Source organism: Bolinopsis microptera, chromosome 1, assembly GCF_026151205.1.
Source record: "Bolinopsis microptera isolate Bmic1 chromosome 1, MBARI_Bmic_1.0, whole genome shotgun sequence".
Taxonomy (NCBI): Eukaryota; Metazoa; Ctenophora; class Tentaculata; order Lobata; family Bolinopsidae; genus Bolinopsis; species Bolinopsis microptera.
This window is the reverse complement of record NC_087072.1, coordinates 6,756,138-6,768,355: the sequence shown is the minus strand read 5'-3', so window position 1 is coordinate 6,768,355 and position 12,218 is coordinate 6,756,138. Positions and strand designations below refer to the sequence as shown.

The following is a 12,218-nucleotide window of genomic DNA, read 5'->3' as shown; positions in this document are numbered from 1 at the left end:
TACATATTATCATTACATCATTCATAAGCGTGTAACGTAATTTGCGTGTAACGTAATTTGCTTCAGTGTGTGCCATTATACAATATATGACATTGGCACCCTGATAAAGGAATATGTCACCCCTAAGTTATCACGGCTATTACATCTCTAATATAGTACACATTTGTGACTATTACAATAATTATGTACTATATTCTACATGAGTTGGCCAGCTCTGCTGTTCTGTTTTTATGCTCTGCTCACACATATTGCCTCCCCTATGTCAAATATCACAACCTGTTTAGCCCATTATACTTTAAATATTTTATGCAATTATACTGGCCGGGCTGTGCACGCACTCAAAAGTATTACGAGATGATTATTGATGACTGGTCTACCAAAAACGTGTTGGAAATGCTGATTGTTTATGATACGTGCGACTTTGCACCGCATAATCATCCGGCACCATATTAGAAATGGACGACAAAGATTCGGCACATTTACGTCCGGTGAAAATTTAATTACATTAGCAATAAACATCTAGTTTCGGACCAACTTATTTCCGGCAAAATTTATATTGGTTTGGAGGTTAACTGGCCCAGTTCTAGAAGATTCACTGTAATTAACGTAACGTTGTAATAAATTTAGAAGAAAGCTGACAGGCAATAATGATTCCTGTTCTGATTATCTTCAAATTTAAAGTATTTTACTTTGCTTTTTTATATCGGTCCCCCAGGAGCTTGTCCAATTCCCTAATGAATATGGCATCTACTCAATCTAAATATTCATATTTTACGTATTTCCACGAAAGGCTAATTATGTGACCATTTATGTAACTATTTGTGTGAAATGTGAATCTAAATTATTTGTCACCAGGTAAAATCAAGGAGTTGGAGGACACGAATGCAGAACTGAAGATAAAAGAGGAGGAGTATGCCAAGAAAATAGTGTCTTTTGAAAGTCATATCATTGAACTGAAGAAGGTTAGTTCTTTGATCCATTAAACCTTTTCATATTGACCAGAATTCGCGTTGAAAACAATGTAATCGATGTTAAAATTACGTGCAATCGTCATGATGTAATCAGTAAAGACTATGATTTATTAACCCATTGACCCATATTTCTTTTTTCAGGCCAAGGCATCAGCTTCGGTGAGTTTTCATGAAATTCATGAGTTAGAAAATCGCACGATATGTTTCATCCTGTTCCGTCCAACAACGATCTGCGTTGTTCGCACTAGTTGGGCCCCCTGGAGCAGAGAAATTGGTTTACAGTAGAGGTCCATAACATAGAAACTTCTTTCGGTACTAGCAGAAAAGGCCTCGTAAGGATACAAAGTAGTTTGGATCTAGCATTTTCACCGGATGGTATCCAACGCGCGTTGTAGAAATAAGAAAATCTTAGGAACGATAATGTTTACTTTCTGAGTGCATGAAGTGAAGTGGTTTTCTTTTCTTGGATGAATTGAAATGTAAGGAATTTTAATAACCGTTACAGAACAAAGATAAATGGAAATTCTGGCGGAGTGACACTGGCGCCGGTGTATGTTTATGTTTTTTGAACTCAGCCTAGCATAGCCAGCACAGAGAAAACTATTTTATCATTCCTTTGACAAGCAGAGAATCTTGAAGTGTAGGAGAATCAGCACATACAGCGCTGAACGTTGATATTCACAGCTCTAAAATCGTGTGCTAAGCCGAGAATTCATCGATTACATCATATGTAATCTCGTTACCGTGCGATAAATGCTCTCACAAAAGAAAAACTTTTTATCATATTTACCATTTTTATTGTTATTGTAATTTATCGTAGACGCCTCTTAGCCCGCTTTGATCACAGGGTGTTCTTGTTAAAATGGCCCTCTAATAATTTACGATCATTCGCCTTCTTGACGTTGGGTTTTATTACCTGAGCAGTTGCAATAATCGTTATCAGTGATTTTAAAATCTAATTATATTTCAGTTAAGCGCAGCCGCAGCTTCCCAAGACAATCAGAACAGTTTGATGAAACAGTTCAGTGACCTGCAAATCGAATATAATGCTACTGATAAGAAATACAGGATGGCACTTGATGAGTTCAACATCCTCAAGAAAAAGGTGAGAAAAATTATCCTTGTTTCATATGCTGAATCTATGTACATTTTAATTGAATATTGTATGAAGTTTTATGTAGACTCAAAGTCTCAAGCGGCCATGTTTTCTACCTTCTGTGTAAATAAATTTCTCTACCCCAAATATTTAACTGTCTGTTCCATTGGGGGTGATGCAACGTCAATTAATGTCAGTATTCCATAAAAACCCCAAACTGACATTGACATTAATTGACATTAATTGACATTAATTGACATTAATTGACATTAATTGACATTAATTGACATTAATTGACATTAATTGACATTAATATGTCTTGAAATTTGAGATTATCATTATTCGATAAATATTCAAGATATTCACGTCTATGTAAGTTAGACCGGTTCAAAAAAACAAAATGTCCTTGAATAATTATGAGTATGTTCTTATCTGTTGATCCTTAGGTTCAAAGACCACCAAACAAATTTCAGCTTCCAACTCTTCCATCTTCGGTCCCCACCGGCCACGCCCATTTTTAAAAATCTAGACACTTATTTTACTTCGGAGTATTCCAACAGCCATATTGTTACACAAGTGCAACCAGCCAATAACAGGAATTGAAGCCGAAGGATTTGTTTTTAGCCAGTGACGGTTAAGGTAGTGTGTACCATACTTTCTTCGCCCGAGACTTTGCTGCAATGTGCAGCTCCTCATTTAACCCTCACACCCGATTTCTCGAGTATTCGGCTGAGTAGACCGAGGGGCTGCATAGACCACTCACGATCATTAGCTGAATGTCAACGACACTCACCCCACGACCAGGCAGGCAGTGGGATTTGAACCCGCAACCTCACGATTGCAAAGCTGGCTAACCAACTGCGCTACCTGGCCGTTAAAAAAAAATAATAATATTTTATTGGTTTCTTATACAGGTAAAATATCTAAAATCGGCTTTTTTAGTATGAAGGAGTAATGTTAGCTGTTTAAGATTCGTTATTCAAATATAAATGTCATGAAGGCATTTCGTTTAATGTGGGTTTTAAGTTCTGATGATGTTGAGAACCACGCCCTTGAATGGCCACGCCCATTTAAGAAAATTAAATTTCGGGAAACCTTATTATTTTAGTTTTATTGTTTAATGATCTGAATTTTTTTCACATTTCACATTTCCATATGTGATAGTAGTGAATAAATTGATGATATAAACGTTCTAAAGTGCTAAAAATATGGTAGAACTACATAATCTCTGGTCGAAAAATATCGTGTCAATTAATGTCAGTATTCCAAAATTTTGCAAAACTGACATTGACATTAATTGACATTAATTGACATTAATTGACATTAATTGACATTAATTGACATTAATTGACGTTGCATTCCCCCCGTTCCATTTCAGGAGGAAGAAACTAGAGAGAAGTCGCAAGAGCGCGAACAAAAGGTGATAGAGCTGGAACAACTGTGCAAACGTAACGAAACAGAGATTAGTCAACTCAAACACCACAACAACGATCAGAATGCTCTCGTTCTAACAAAGGAGGAGGAGATTGCTAAACTGCAGCAGGAGCTCAAGGAAATCAAGGAGTATGTAATTCTAGTGTTGTCATTTTAAAGATAAGATCACTTAACTAAACACCCTTTTACATGTCTTGAACGCTTATAGTCACTATATTATTAAAACTTATTCATTCTTTACCAACAATCTGAGCTGTGGTGAAATTTACACCAGATTTTGTCGGTTTCACTGATTGCTATTCCTAGTGAGAAGATAGATATTGACCACGAGCTGACGCGACTGACCACTGCTTTGGATGAAGAGAAAACGAGGGGTATGACCCTGACCACGGAGCTCGCCTCTAAATCGTCTGAGTGCACCTCGATGAAGGAGGAACGCGATGGGGCTCTTCTGAAGTCTCAAGTTTCCTCTGACAAAATGTAGGTGCAAATTTATCATAACACACGTGGTTTTCATGGATCAGATAGGTTTCTTCTCACTGTAACTTATACAGTGTTATAACTGTAGCCTAAAATACTATACTGTTTCAATCTTCAGAGATTTGTTCGAGAGCCAGGTTCAAGAATTGTTGAAGCAAATCAAGGACAAGGAAAACGAGCTGACATTGATCGAGGAGCAACAATCGACTGTGATAAAAGAAAAGGACGCTAAGATCACGAGCTTACATCAGAATATAGAGGTGCTACAGAATGACGTTTATCTCAGAGATCAACAACAAGTATGTAGCAAATTTACGTTTCTTTCTTCTGTATATCCTGTTTATTGAAAGCTTCTACAAGTTAAATCATCGTATCTCTTATATGTTTCTAACCCAACTCCACTCAGTTTCTTCTGTATAGTTTACTAAGAAATTGTGTTCGAGAGCAGCGAGTATGTGTTTTTTTTGTGAATTTTCATTCGTCAACAAACAATTAATCTTGATGGTGTTCAGGTCGAGGTTAAAGAAGAGGAAGCGAAAAGATCGTCCCAAGAAGTAGCTGCGGATATTGAGAAGATGGCCAAAGAAATGGCAGATTTGAAGAAGAAACTTCAGATGGAGAAGATCATCAAGGACGAAACGATCAAGAAACTTGAGCAGGTTACATTGTTATCTTTCTAGATTCTGGTACTTATAGGTTATTAAATCAGGTCATCATTGAAACTTAAAAGAATCAGCATCACAGCGCTCGTAGTCAATATGACTATGAGCTGATTGCAGAAGTACTGACTTGTTATTATAACTTTTCGTTGTCTCAACTCTCAGGTTATGCAAAAGCGTGTTCCAGAAGTGAAAGACAACTCGAAAATAAAGCTAGAACGCCTGCAGAGGACTAACCGCCAGCTCAAACAGCAAATAGAAAACCATGAGGAAAATGTCAAAACAATCAAGAACAACAACGCTAAAGAGGTTGAGAAGGTTCACAAAGAGCTGGATCAAGCAAACAATAGGAATAACGAGCTTAAAAACGTGCTCACTAGAAAGGAAACTGAGATCTTGGAGCTCCAAAGGAAACTATACGCTATGTTATCTGGGGTGAGTTCTTTACAAGTTATGAGAGTTCGAATGTTAATTGTTAAATATCGAGGAACATGGTTTTCTTTTCGCAGTTGTAGTCTTTGAAAGAGTTAAGAAATAGCCAATAGGGTAACTAGGAAACATATTATGTATCCCGTAATTTAGAAATCTGATTTTCATAAATATATATCAATTTCAGGACAAAGAAGAATCTGGAAAGCCTGAAGATGTGAAAAGGACTGTCCTTGAACCAAATCTTGAAAGCTTCCTTTCAACCCCGATTGGTAAAATATCTTGAATTTCTTGTAATTGTTGATTCAAAATGTTTCATGTGTCTTTCGGCACTGAACGACCAATGTTTCTGCTTTATGTTTTCGGAGTGCCTATGTTAGTAAGAAATAACGCGATTTCTGATTTAAAATTCGCAGGCAAGAATCTGAAGAAAACGAACAACTGGAAACGATCTCTGGCAGTTTGTACTCCGACTAAAATATTCCTGTACGACAGCGAGGCTGACAAAACGAACAAGGCTTTCTCTCTTGCTATAGACATAAACAAGGTAGACTCAGTGCGTCCCATGGAACACGGGGAGTTGTGGCGGATCAGCGCAAAAAACGTCCCTCGCCTTTTCAGGATATCATTCTTCAGCGACGACAGAACGGCTGCCGACCTCGACGTTTCAGTAGTGAGTAAATCATAACTTTTTTCAGGGTAAAACTTGATCTCTTTGTTGTTGGTTTTGACAGTTTCTTCGCAACAAATTTTATAAATGTTCTAACTGCTGTTTCTAGAGATCTTCATTCCTGCAGAGCGGCTCGTCAGGCATAGAGTTTAACGGACACCACTTCATGGCCCTGCCTATCGCAGACCATCAGATGAACTGTGACATGTGCAGCAGGAAGCTCAAGGGCCTCTTTAAGACAGAAGCTTACGAGTGTCAGAGGTGTCAGTACAAGGTACACAAGAATCACGTAGAGCAAGAGGAGCGCAACCTTACGGCATGTCAGAGCGGAGTGCGCGCACTTCTCCTTCTCGCAGATGATCCTAAAACTAAACAATATTGGGTGGAAAGGCTCAACAGATATGTTCCTGTGAGTCTTGTTTTTAAATTAAAATGATATTTTTGTGCTAGCTGAAATGACTGAACCCCAATCAATGAGCGCCGAGCGGCTTGTTTTCTCCGTCTGATCACGTATATGTCTGATTACTCTGATCCCATCGCTGATTGCCAAAACTCTCAGAACGCCGCAGTGGCCACCTCTGTCGACTCTAAAGTCTCGCCCAGGTATGTTCCTATGAAAAGCATTGCACGTGCACTGTGCAAGGAACATGCGCGTTGTTCTGTCAGGTTCGTGCCTACTATCGTGCATGGAGTGGGTTCTCAATGTCGGGCAAATCTTTAAATCTAATTTCCGCGGGTAACAAGCCAAATGCATTATATCACGAAATTTTAAGTTGCAGGGTTGGGCATGCAAATTGATCCGCTAGTTTTGCAAGTTTCGATCACTGCATGGGTTGGGCTGAATCACATCACGCACGATTGAACAGAACAATGCACCTGCTATCCTTTGCACTTTTTTGGGCTAATCCCAGAAACGACTGCTGGAACCGTGGCTAACCTTGAAACCCAAGATATGCAGTCAGTATTAGTAGAGCGAGTGAAAGTTTTAGAAGTGTCAGGACTTGGCGCAGTGAGGTGAGCGCTGCCGAGCCGAGCCTTACCGAGCAGAGCACTGCGCCCAGCTCCGAGTCGTTGTGCGCTATTCTGTAGCTCGGAGAGTTTGGGTAAGGTATGTGTGAGATGTGAGGAAAGCGCTGAGTGCGTCTTCATGCTGAACTTTATGTGCCTTAAAATACATACTGTCTTTCAGATTTGTTATTCAATTGATGTTTCCCTAAATTTTCGCAGTATAGTTCAAATTTGACATCAAATTGTTTTTGAAGACGCACTCTGCTTGATTTCAAGTTGATAATACTGTACAGTATGCTAATCGGATTATAGGTGGGTAGTGTGACTTTAATAACATTTTTCAAGGTCAAAGTTTCATGTAATCGAACATACAAACGCCAAAATGTGCGCTTTCTTCTACTTTGAATTAGCTTATACTGCAATAATGTCTGCGGTATTAGGCTAGAATTCTCTACACTAAGGTGGAATGACATAAGTCACTATATGACGTCACTATGCAGCTATCAGTTATCCCTTCATCCACTTTCAAGTGATTTTATGTTACAACTTAACCGTTTTCCTGCTCGAACCTTGAGCTCCAGGACAAATTGCTGGCATATCAATGGTAGCTGACAAGATCTGATGCCGTTGGTCCTTGGGCACAACGATTGGGGTAAAACGATGGCTAAGTCAAACAAGTCGAAAGATTGCCTGTTTGTATAATCTCATCGAACTAATTTAAATCAATTGACTACGGGTGATAAGGGCATAGCTGATAAAGGAGTAACTGTTAGCGTCCTGGTGGCGGCATCGATCAGTGCACCTTTAAGACCAATAATAGATGGGGTTTTTTCCTGTTTGTATCTTGTTACGTCAATAGGTTACTAGACGGGGTACTGGTCTTACTGACGGTAAAGTAGTCTTCTTAGCCGGCAGTAAGTTCTATACAGGGTTTTTTAAATCCTGTAACATACCCGTCAGTAGAAGATTACGACACGTCAGTAACATTATACAGGAGGTTCTCACATCAAGGATCACATGAAATATTGGTATTTTAAACCGTGTTCTCCGTCCTCTTAATATAATGGTGACGTCATGCTGTTTATAAATGTGTTTGTGTCATTTGTTTAAAAGCAAAGTCCTCCAAAATGTGAATTTTACTGTCTCGGCCTCTGTGATGTATACTATATAGTGTCACATTTCACGTCACATGTGAATTGTAACTTGTAAGGTGTGACATACCAAGTGTAACTTGTAACGTGACCTAATGTTGCTGATCCCTCAGCGGGCTGTAAAGGGCACTACGTTGGTAAAGGTGAGACTATTCTATCAAAGAGGGGCTTGCGTGTGTCAAAAAAAAGATGACTTATTCTCAGCATGTAATAACACGGGACCTCTTTCTGTGACCTTGCTCAGTCCTCGCCGGTATTTTACATTTTTTGGGGAACTACAACCCCTCAAAAGACGTTCTTTGATTTTAATGTAGAGTTCCGGAAAGATACCATATTAAAAATTGAAATCATAACATCAAAAAGTTTATCAATAAATATTTTCGCCTCGGTTTAATACGAGCATCTGAGCAAAGTCACGTGAAAGTTCCCGCTAAATGAATTCTATGTTGATTATTGTAACTATTTACAACAGCGAAGATGCATTGCATGTGTGATCGCGGTGTTAAGCATGTGTGTCTATGTGGGGTGATTATTTAATTTTGCGACATCTACCACAGACTACTGAAAAAGTCTAACCCTGCTGGATAGCATGAGTTAAAGATACTGCTGGGGAGGGGAACCACATCTTTTCTCATTTGTGGCTGTGATCAACCAATCAGCTTCCAGAATTGACAAGTTGAGAATCGCTGTCACGTGTCAAAACTTATTTAGTTCTTCTCCCCAACAGTATCTACAAAACCCACGTCTATGTAGTATGTAGTACCACGACAGTTTGAAAATACATTAACGTATACCAACAACTGGAACAATACCGCCTGCTCCCAAAACCCCTCTATGACTGACAACTGAATATATTTCTTCAGGAAACGGCTAAAAAGCTCGACAGTTGCCACTATGACAAAACCAACTCGGAACCCTTTTGAGGACAAGGTGACCCAGGTGTCTCACTCGGGCTCCCCTGACATAGAATCCGTGACTGATACACAAGAATTATCAAACATGTCCAGCACTCGCTTTACCTTCTTCCCCAAACGTAAATTCAGTAGTTTAAAGGTTCGAAAACGAAACAAAAGCAATCCCAAACTTACTAAAAAGTGCCCAAGTGACGAAAACATCAAGTGTTCCTTGCATGACATACGTACAGCGGACAATCGGACAGAAACACTGACAGACAGCTCTGCTCTTCGACCCAATTCGAAATGTTGTTCCTCACGAAAGAACTCCCTGTTATCGTGTGCCACGTGTGGCAACAGTCCAGAAACAAGTCCTGACACCTCGACAGTACAGGATGTAGGATCTAGGTGCAGGAGGTTGGGATCAGATTGTCCCCCTGATCCTCTTCTCCCCAGACTCCCCCCACCTAGAATAGTTATAGTCCCGGAGTCCATTAGGAAATTGTCTGACTATAAGTTCCCAAAACGATGACACTGAATATACTTGAAACTTTCGGGCTGGCCCCGATAAAATAACTTGAGAAATATTGCATGACAGTTGACTCGTAGGACGTGCAGACGATCGTCCTGAAAACTTGACAGACAAATCACTTTCTTTGAAAAAGGTATCACTGGCTGGACAGACATATATTGCGACATGTATCTAAGAATGCCTTTTTAATGACCCTCACGTGACATCATCGCAGAACGTTACCGCGGAATAACTCCAGCGGTGAGCACAAGACCGGTATATTCAGGCGACACAGTGAGCGTCCTGCTGGTAAAAATCGAATTAAGAGCGGGTACTTGAGGAATGCACTGACCCAAGACCGGGACCCTCTGTCCGCCGCCACCCTGGACACTACGAACGGGGACCCTGGCAGCTAGCGATCTTCCCTACGCGCCCCGAGAGGGCCTTACTCTGCTTCTAGTTGACTGCTGTTTCTGTGGGCTGGCTCTGGTCTGAAGAAAAAGGAAGCCGCGCGGTGTCAAAACGTCCCTGTCAAATTCTGAGTGTCACCAGATACCACGATACTTTCGTTACCTTATCGTTTGGGTTTTATTTAGATTGTATAATGCTAAAATTCTCGGCAAGCTGATATCACTAATGTCACTCAACTTAACTGGACCCAATGGTGCTGACGTTATATTCTGCTTGATATGTTTTAAGTATTTATTTCTTTGATCATTACTTCACTAGACTCGATTAGCTTTTACTAAACAGTTGATGGATATTATTTAACCGCACGGTCCCTGATCCTGTCATTTCCTCTGTGATGTCCACGTGTGGTTGGTCGTGTTTTTAAGAAGGGTTATCGGACTGTTTTATTGCCTGATTGTTATATTAGGCGAGTTTTTTAGGGATTGTGTATAATATTATTACCAGTCAAGTTTATACCAACAGTTTTCGTTAAATATCATATTGCATTGTGGTTACACACTCTGACGGCATTATATAATGAAATATGTAGTATTAACCATAATTTGGCTTAAAGTTCAGTAACCATGTGACAAATTTTTTTGGACTGTACCAAAAATTGTATATAAATCTATCTATTTATTAATGCTTGTCATTTGTAAAAACGCTGTAAAGAACGGAGCACAAGCGTGACATATAGAGAGATATGTAAAATGAGAACTTTTTTCATGTTCACAAGATGATTTATCGCCAATTTGCTGATCTTTTATTAACTTAATGAAAAAGGAGAACGTAATTTCACCATACTCTAGAGCAAAGAGACGATTCTGGGTGTTTTAATACATTATGACAATTTGTAGTGGGATATTTGATTTTTAACATTCTTCCCTGATGTTGATACTTTGGTTACCAAAAACCATAAAATAGCCGATGGATCTAGTGGTAACTTTTGTATTTTTCAACGTAAATTGACTTTTTGTACCGAGTTGTTATGATGTAAATTTCTATCATTTTTATAAAATTAAGCAGATTTCTTTGTCGAAATTCACAATTTGATTGTCTCTAACAACTAATTCCAAACTTAAAGTTAGTGACCATCTTGATCTACTAATACGGGGGGGGGGGGGGGGGAAATTGTCCAAAAAGTGATTATGTAATATGTGAACGACCCCTTAAGACGTCCGCCAAAAAAAGCACGATGAACTACTGCATGAGCATGCAATGCACAATGGTGATTGAACCGCGCATCGAAAAAGTCTAACTGCTAACTCTATCGCAACCACCACAGATCAGCGTGACACCGTTAGATTGCACCTATCTGGGCCGGGAAGAACTTCTATCGCGTCGTGACCCCATTGTCATTTCACCAGTGGCAGTATCGGGGCAAAAGCCACGATACAGCTGCGCGGTGGGCCTACAACCAACAACGTGAGGCTATGAAGAACAAAGTCTATCGAACATTCTATTATATCATGATCTTGGTACGGCAATCCCGGCCCTGTGCGCGGCGCTCTTTTCGAGCTTCCTGAACAGAAAGCGATCAGGCCGGGAGAAGCCAGCAATAGACTAGCAAGCTAAGTAAGTTTTATTTTTCATAAGTTGTAGACCTGCCACACACGAGTACGTGGCTACAATTAGTTAAACGACAATGGGGGTCACGACGTGATACAAAGTTCTATAACCTAATTTGATAGCCCCTTAACTTAAAGCCCCTTTACTTAGAGCGCGAGGCTCAGCTACCCGAATCAGTCTATTGTATGAGTATTGCTGAAAGCACAGTGTAAGGCCTACACAGACCGCCTCTAACTAGCCAATCCCTGTTTACATGCCGTGTAGCAGGGGACTAGAAAGAGCTAAACTAGTAAGCGCATTGTCAGCCTTAATTGACGATTGCAGATTGCTATATCCAGAGCCCTTGCGCTTGCAGTAGCGCGCGCCCGAAGTGGCGCGAAAGCACATGGTTAGGTGAAATTGACGATGTCAATTCGCCACAGCTAGCTAGGCGAGACACAGTAGTGTATTTTGCCGATCTAGCGATCGTTGCGAGAAGCATAAATGAGTGCGCGGCACAGTAACAGTAACGTGCATCGCGCTACAACATACATGATGTCAGCCTGTCATTCAGCCGCAAGCTATAACATGAACACGATCACGAATTTTGAAGCATACACAGCACAGCACAAATATTGACATACGTTGCATGCCACTTTTCGCGCGCGCCGCCGAAGGCGGAAAATATTATTTCTGATATTGGGATACGAAACATGTATCAACACAAATATTATATTATATTTTAACTTTTTCCTCAAGCCCAATGGGACACCCAAAGGGGCAGTCTAGAGGAAACAAACAATGTCCGCAACCGAAAGACAATGTCAGAAGAGCAAACTCATGACTAGACGTGGACAGATTCAGTACAATGGTAAAATAGTTGCACTTGCAGCGAGAATACTACTTGATAGTGGAGCA

The 12,218-nt window shown here is 40.1% G+C and overlaps 1 protein-coding gene across 7 annotated transcripts in view; it reads left to right on the top strand.

Annotated features, from left to right (window-relative positions):
- The window catches only part of LOC134818152 (rho-associated protein kinase 2-like), a 28,951-nt gene extending 18,158 nt beyond the window's left edge, over positions 1–10,793 (top strand). The window contains exons 14-27 of one of the 7 annotated variants that reach the window (XM_063827622.1): positions 856–962; positions 1,113–1,130; positions 1,942–2,076; positions 3,446–3,630; positions 3,808–3,981; positions 4,100–4,280; positions 4,494–4,640; positions 4,818–5,075; positions 5,257–5,341; positions 5,486–5,742; positions 5,867–6,148; positions 6,299–6,342; positions 8,012–8,041; positions 9,538–10,793. In XM_063827622.1, the coding sequence (XP_063683692.1) occupies positions 856–962; positions 1,113–1,130; positions 1,942–2,076; positions 3,446–3,630; positions 3,808–3,981; positions 4,100–4,280; positions 4,494–4,640; positions 4,818–5,075; positions 5,257–5,341; positions 5,486–5,742; positions 5,867–6,148; positions 6,299–6,342; positions 8,012–8,021 (1,883 nt within the window). In that variant the 3' untranslated portion in view covers positions 8,022–8,041; positions 9,538–10,793. Of the gene's footprint in view, positions 1–855; positions 963–1,112; positions 1,131–1,941; positions 2,077–3,445; positions 3,631–3,807; positions 3,982–4,099; positions 4,281–4,493; positions 4,641–4,805; positions 5,076–5,256; positions 5,342–5,485; positions 5,743–5,866; positions 6,149–6,298; positions 6,343–7,707; positions 7,776–8,011; positions 8,042–9,537 lie in introns of all 7 variants that reach the window. The other 6 variants (XM_063827607.1, XM_063827616.1, XM_063827600.1 and 3 more) reach the window with 6 other exon arrangements.
- Positions 10,794–12,218: the final 1,425 nt, after the last annotated feature.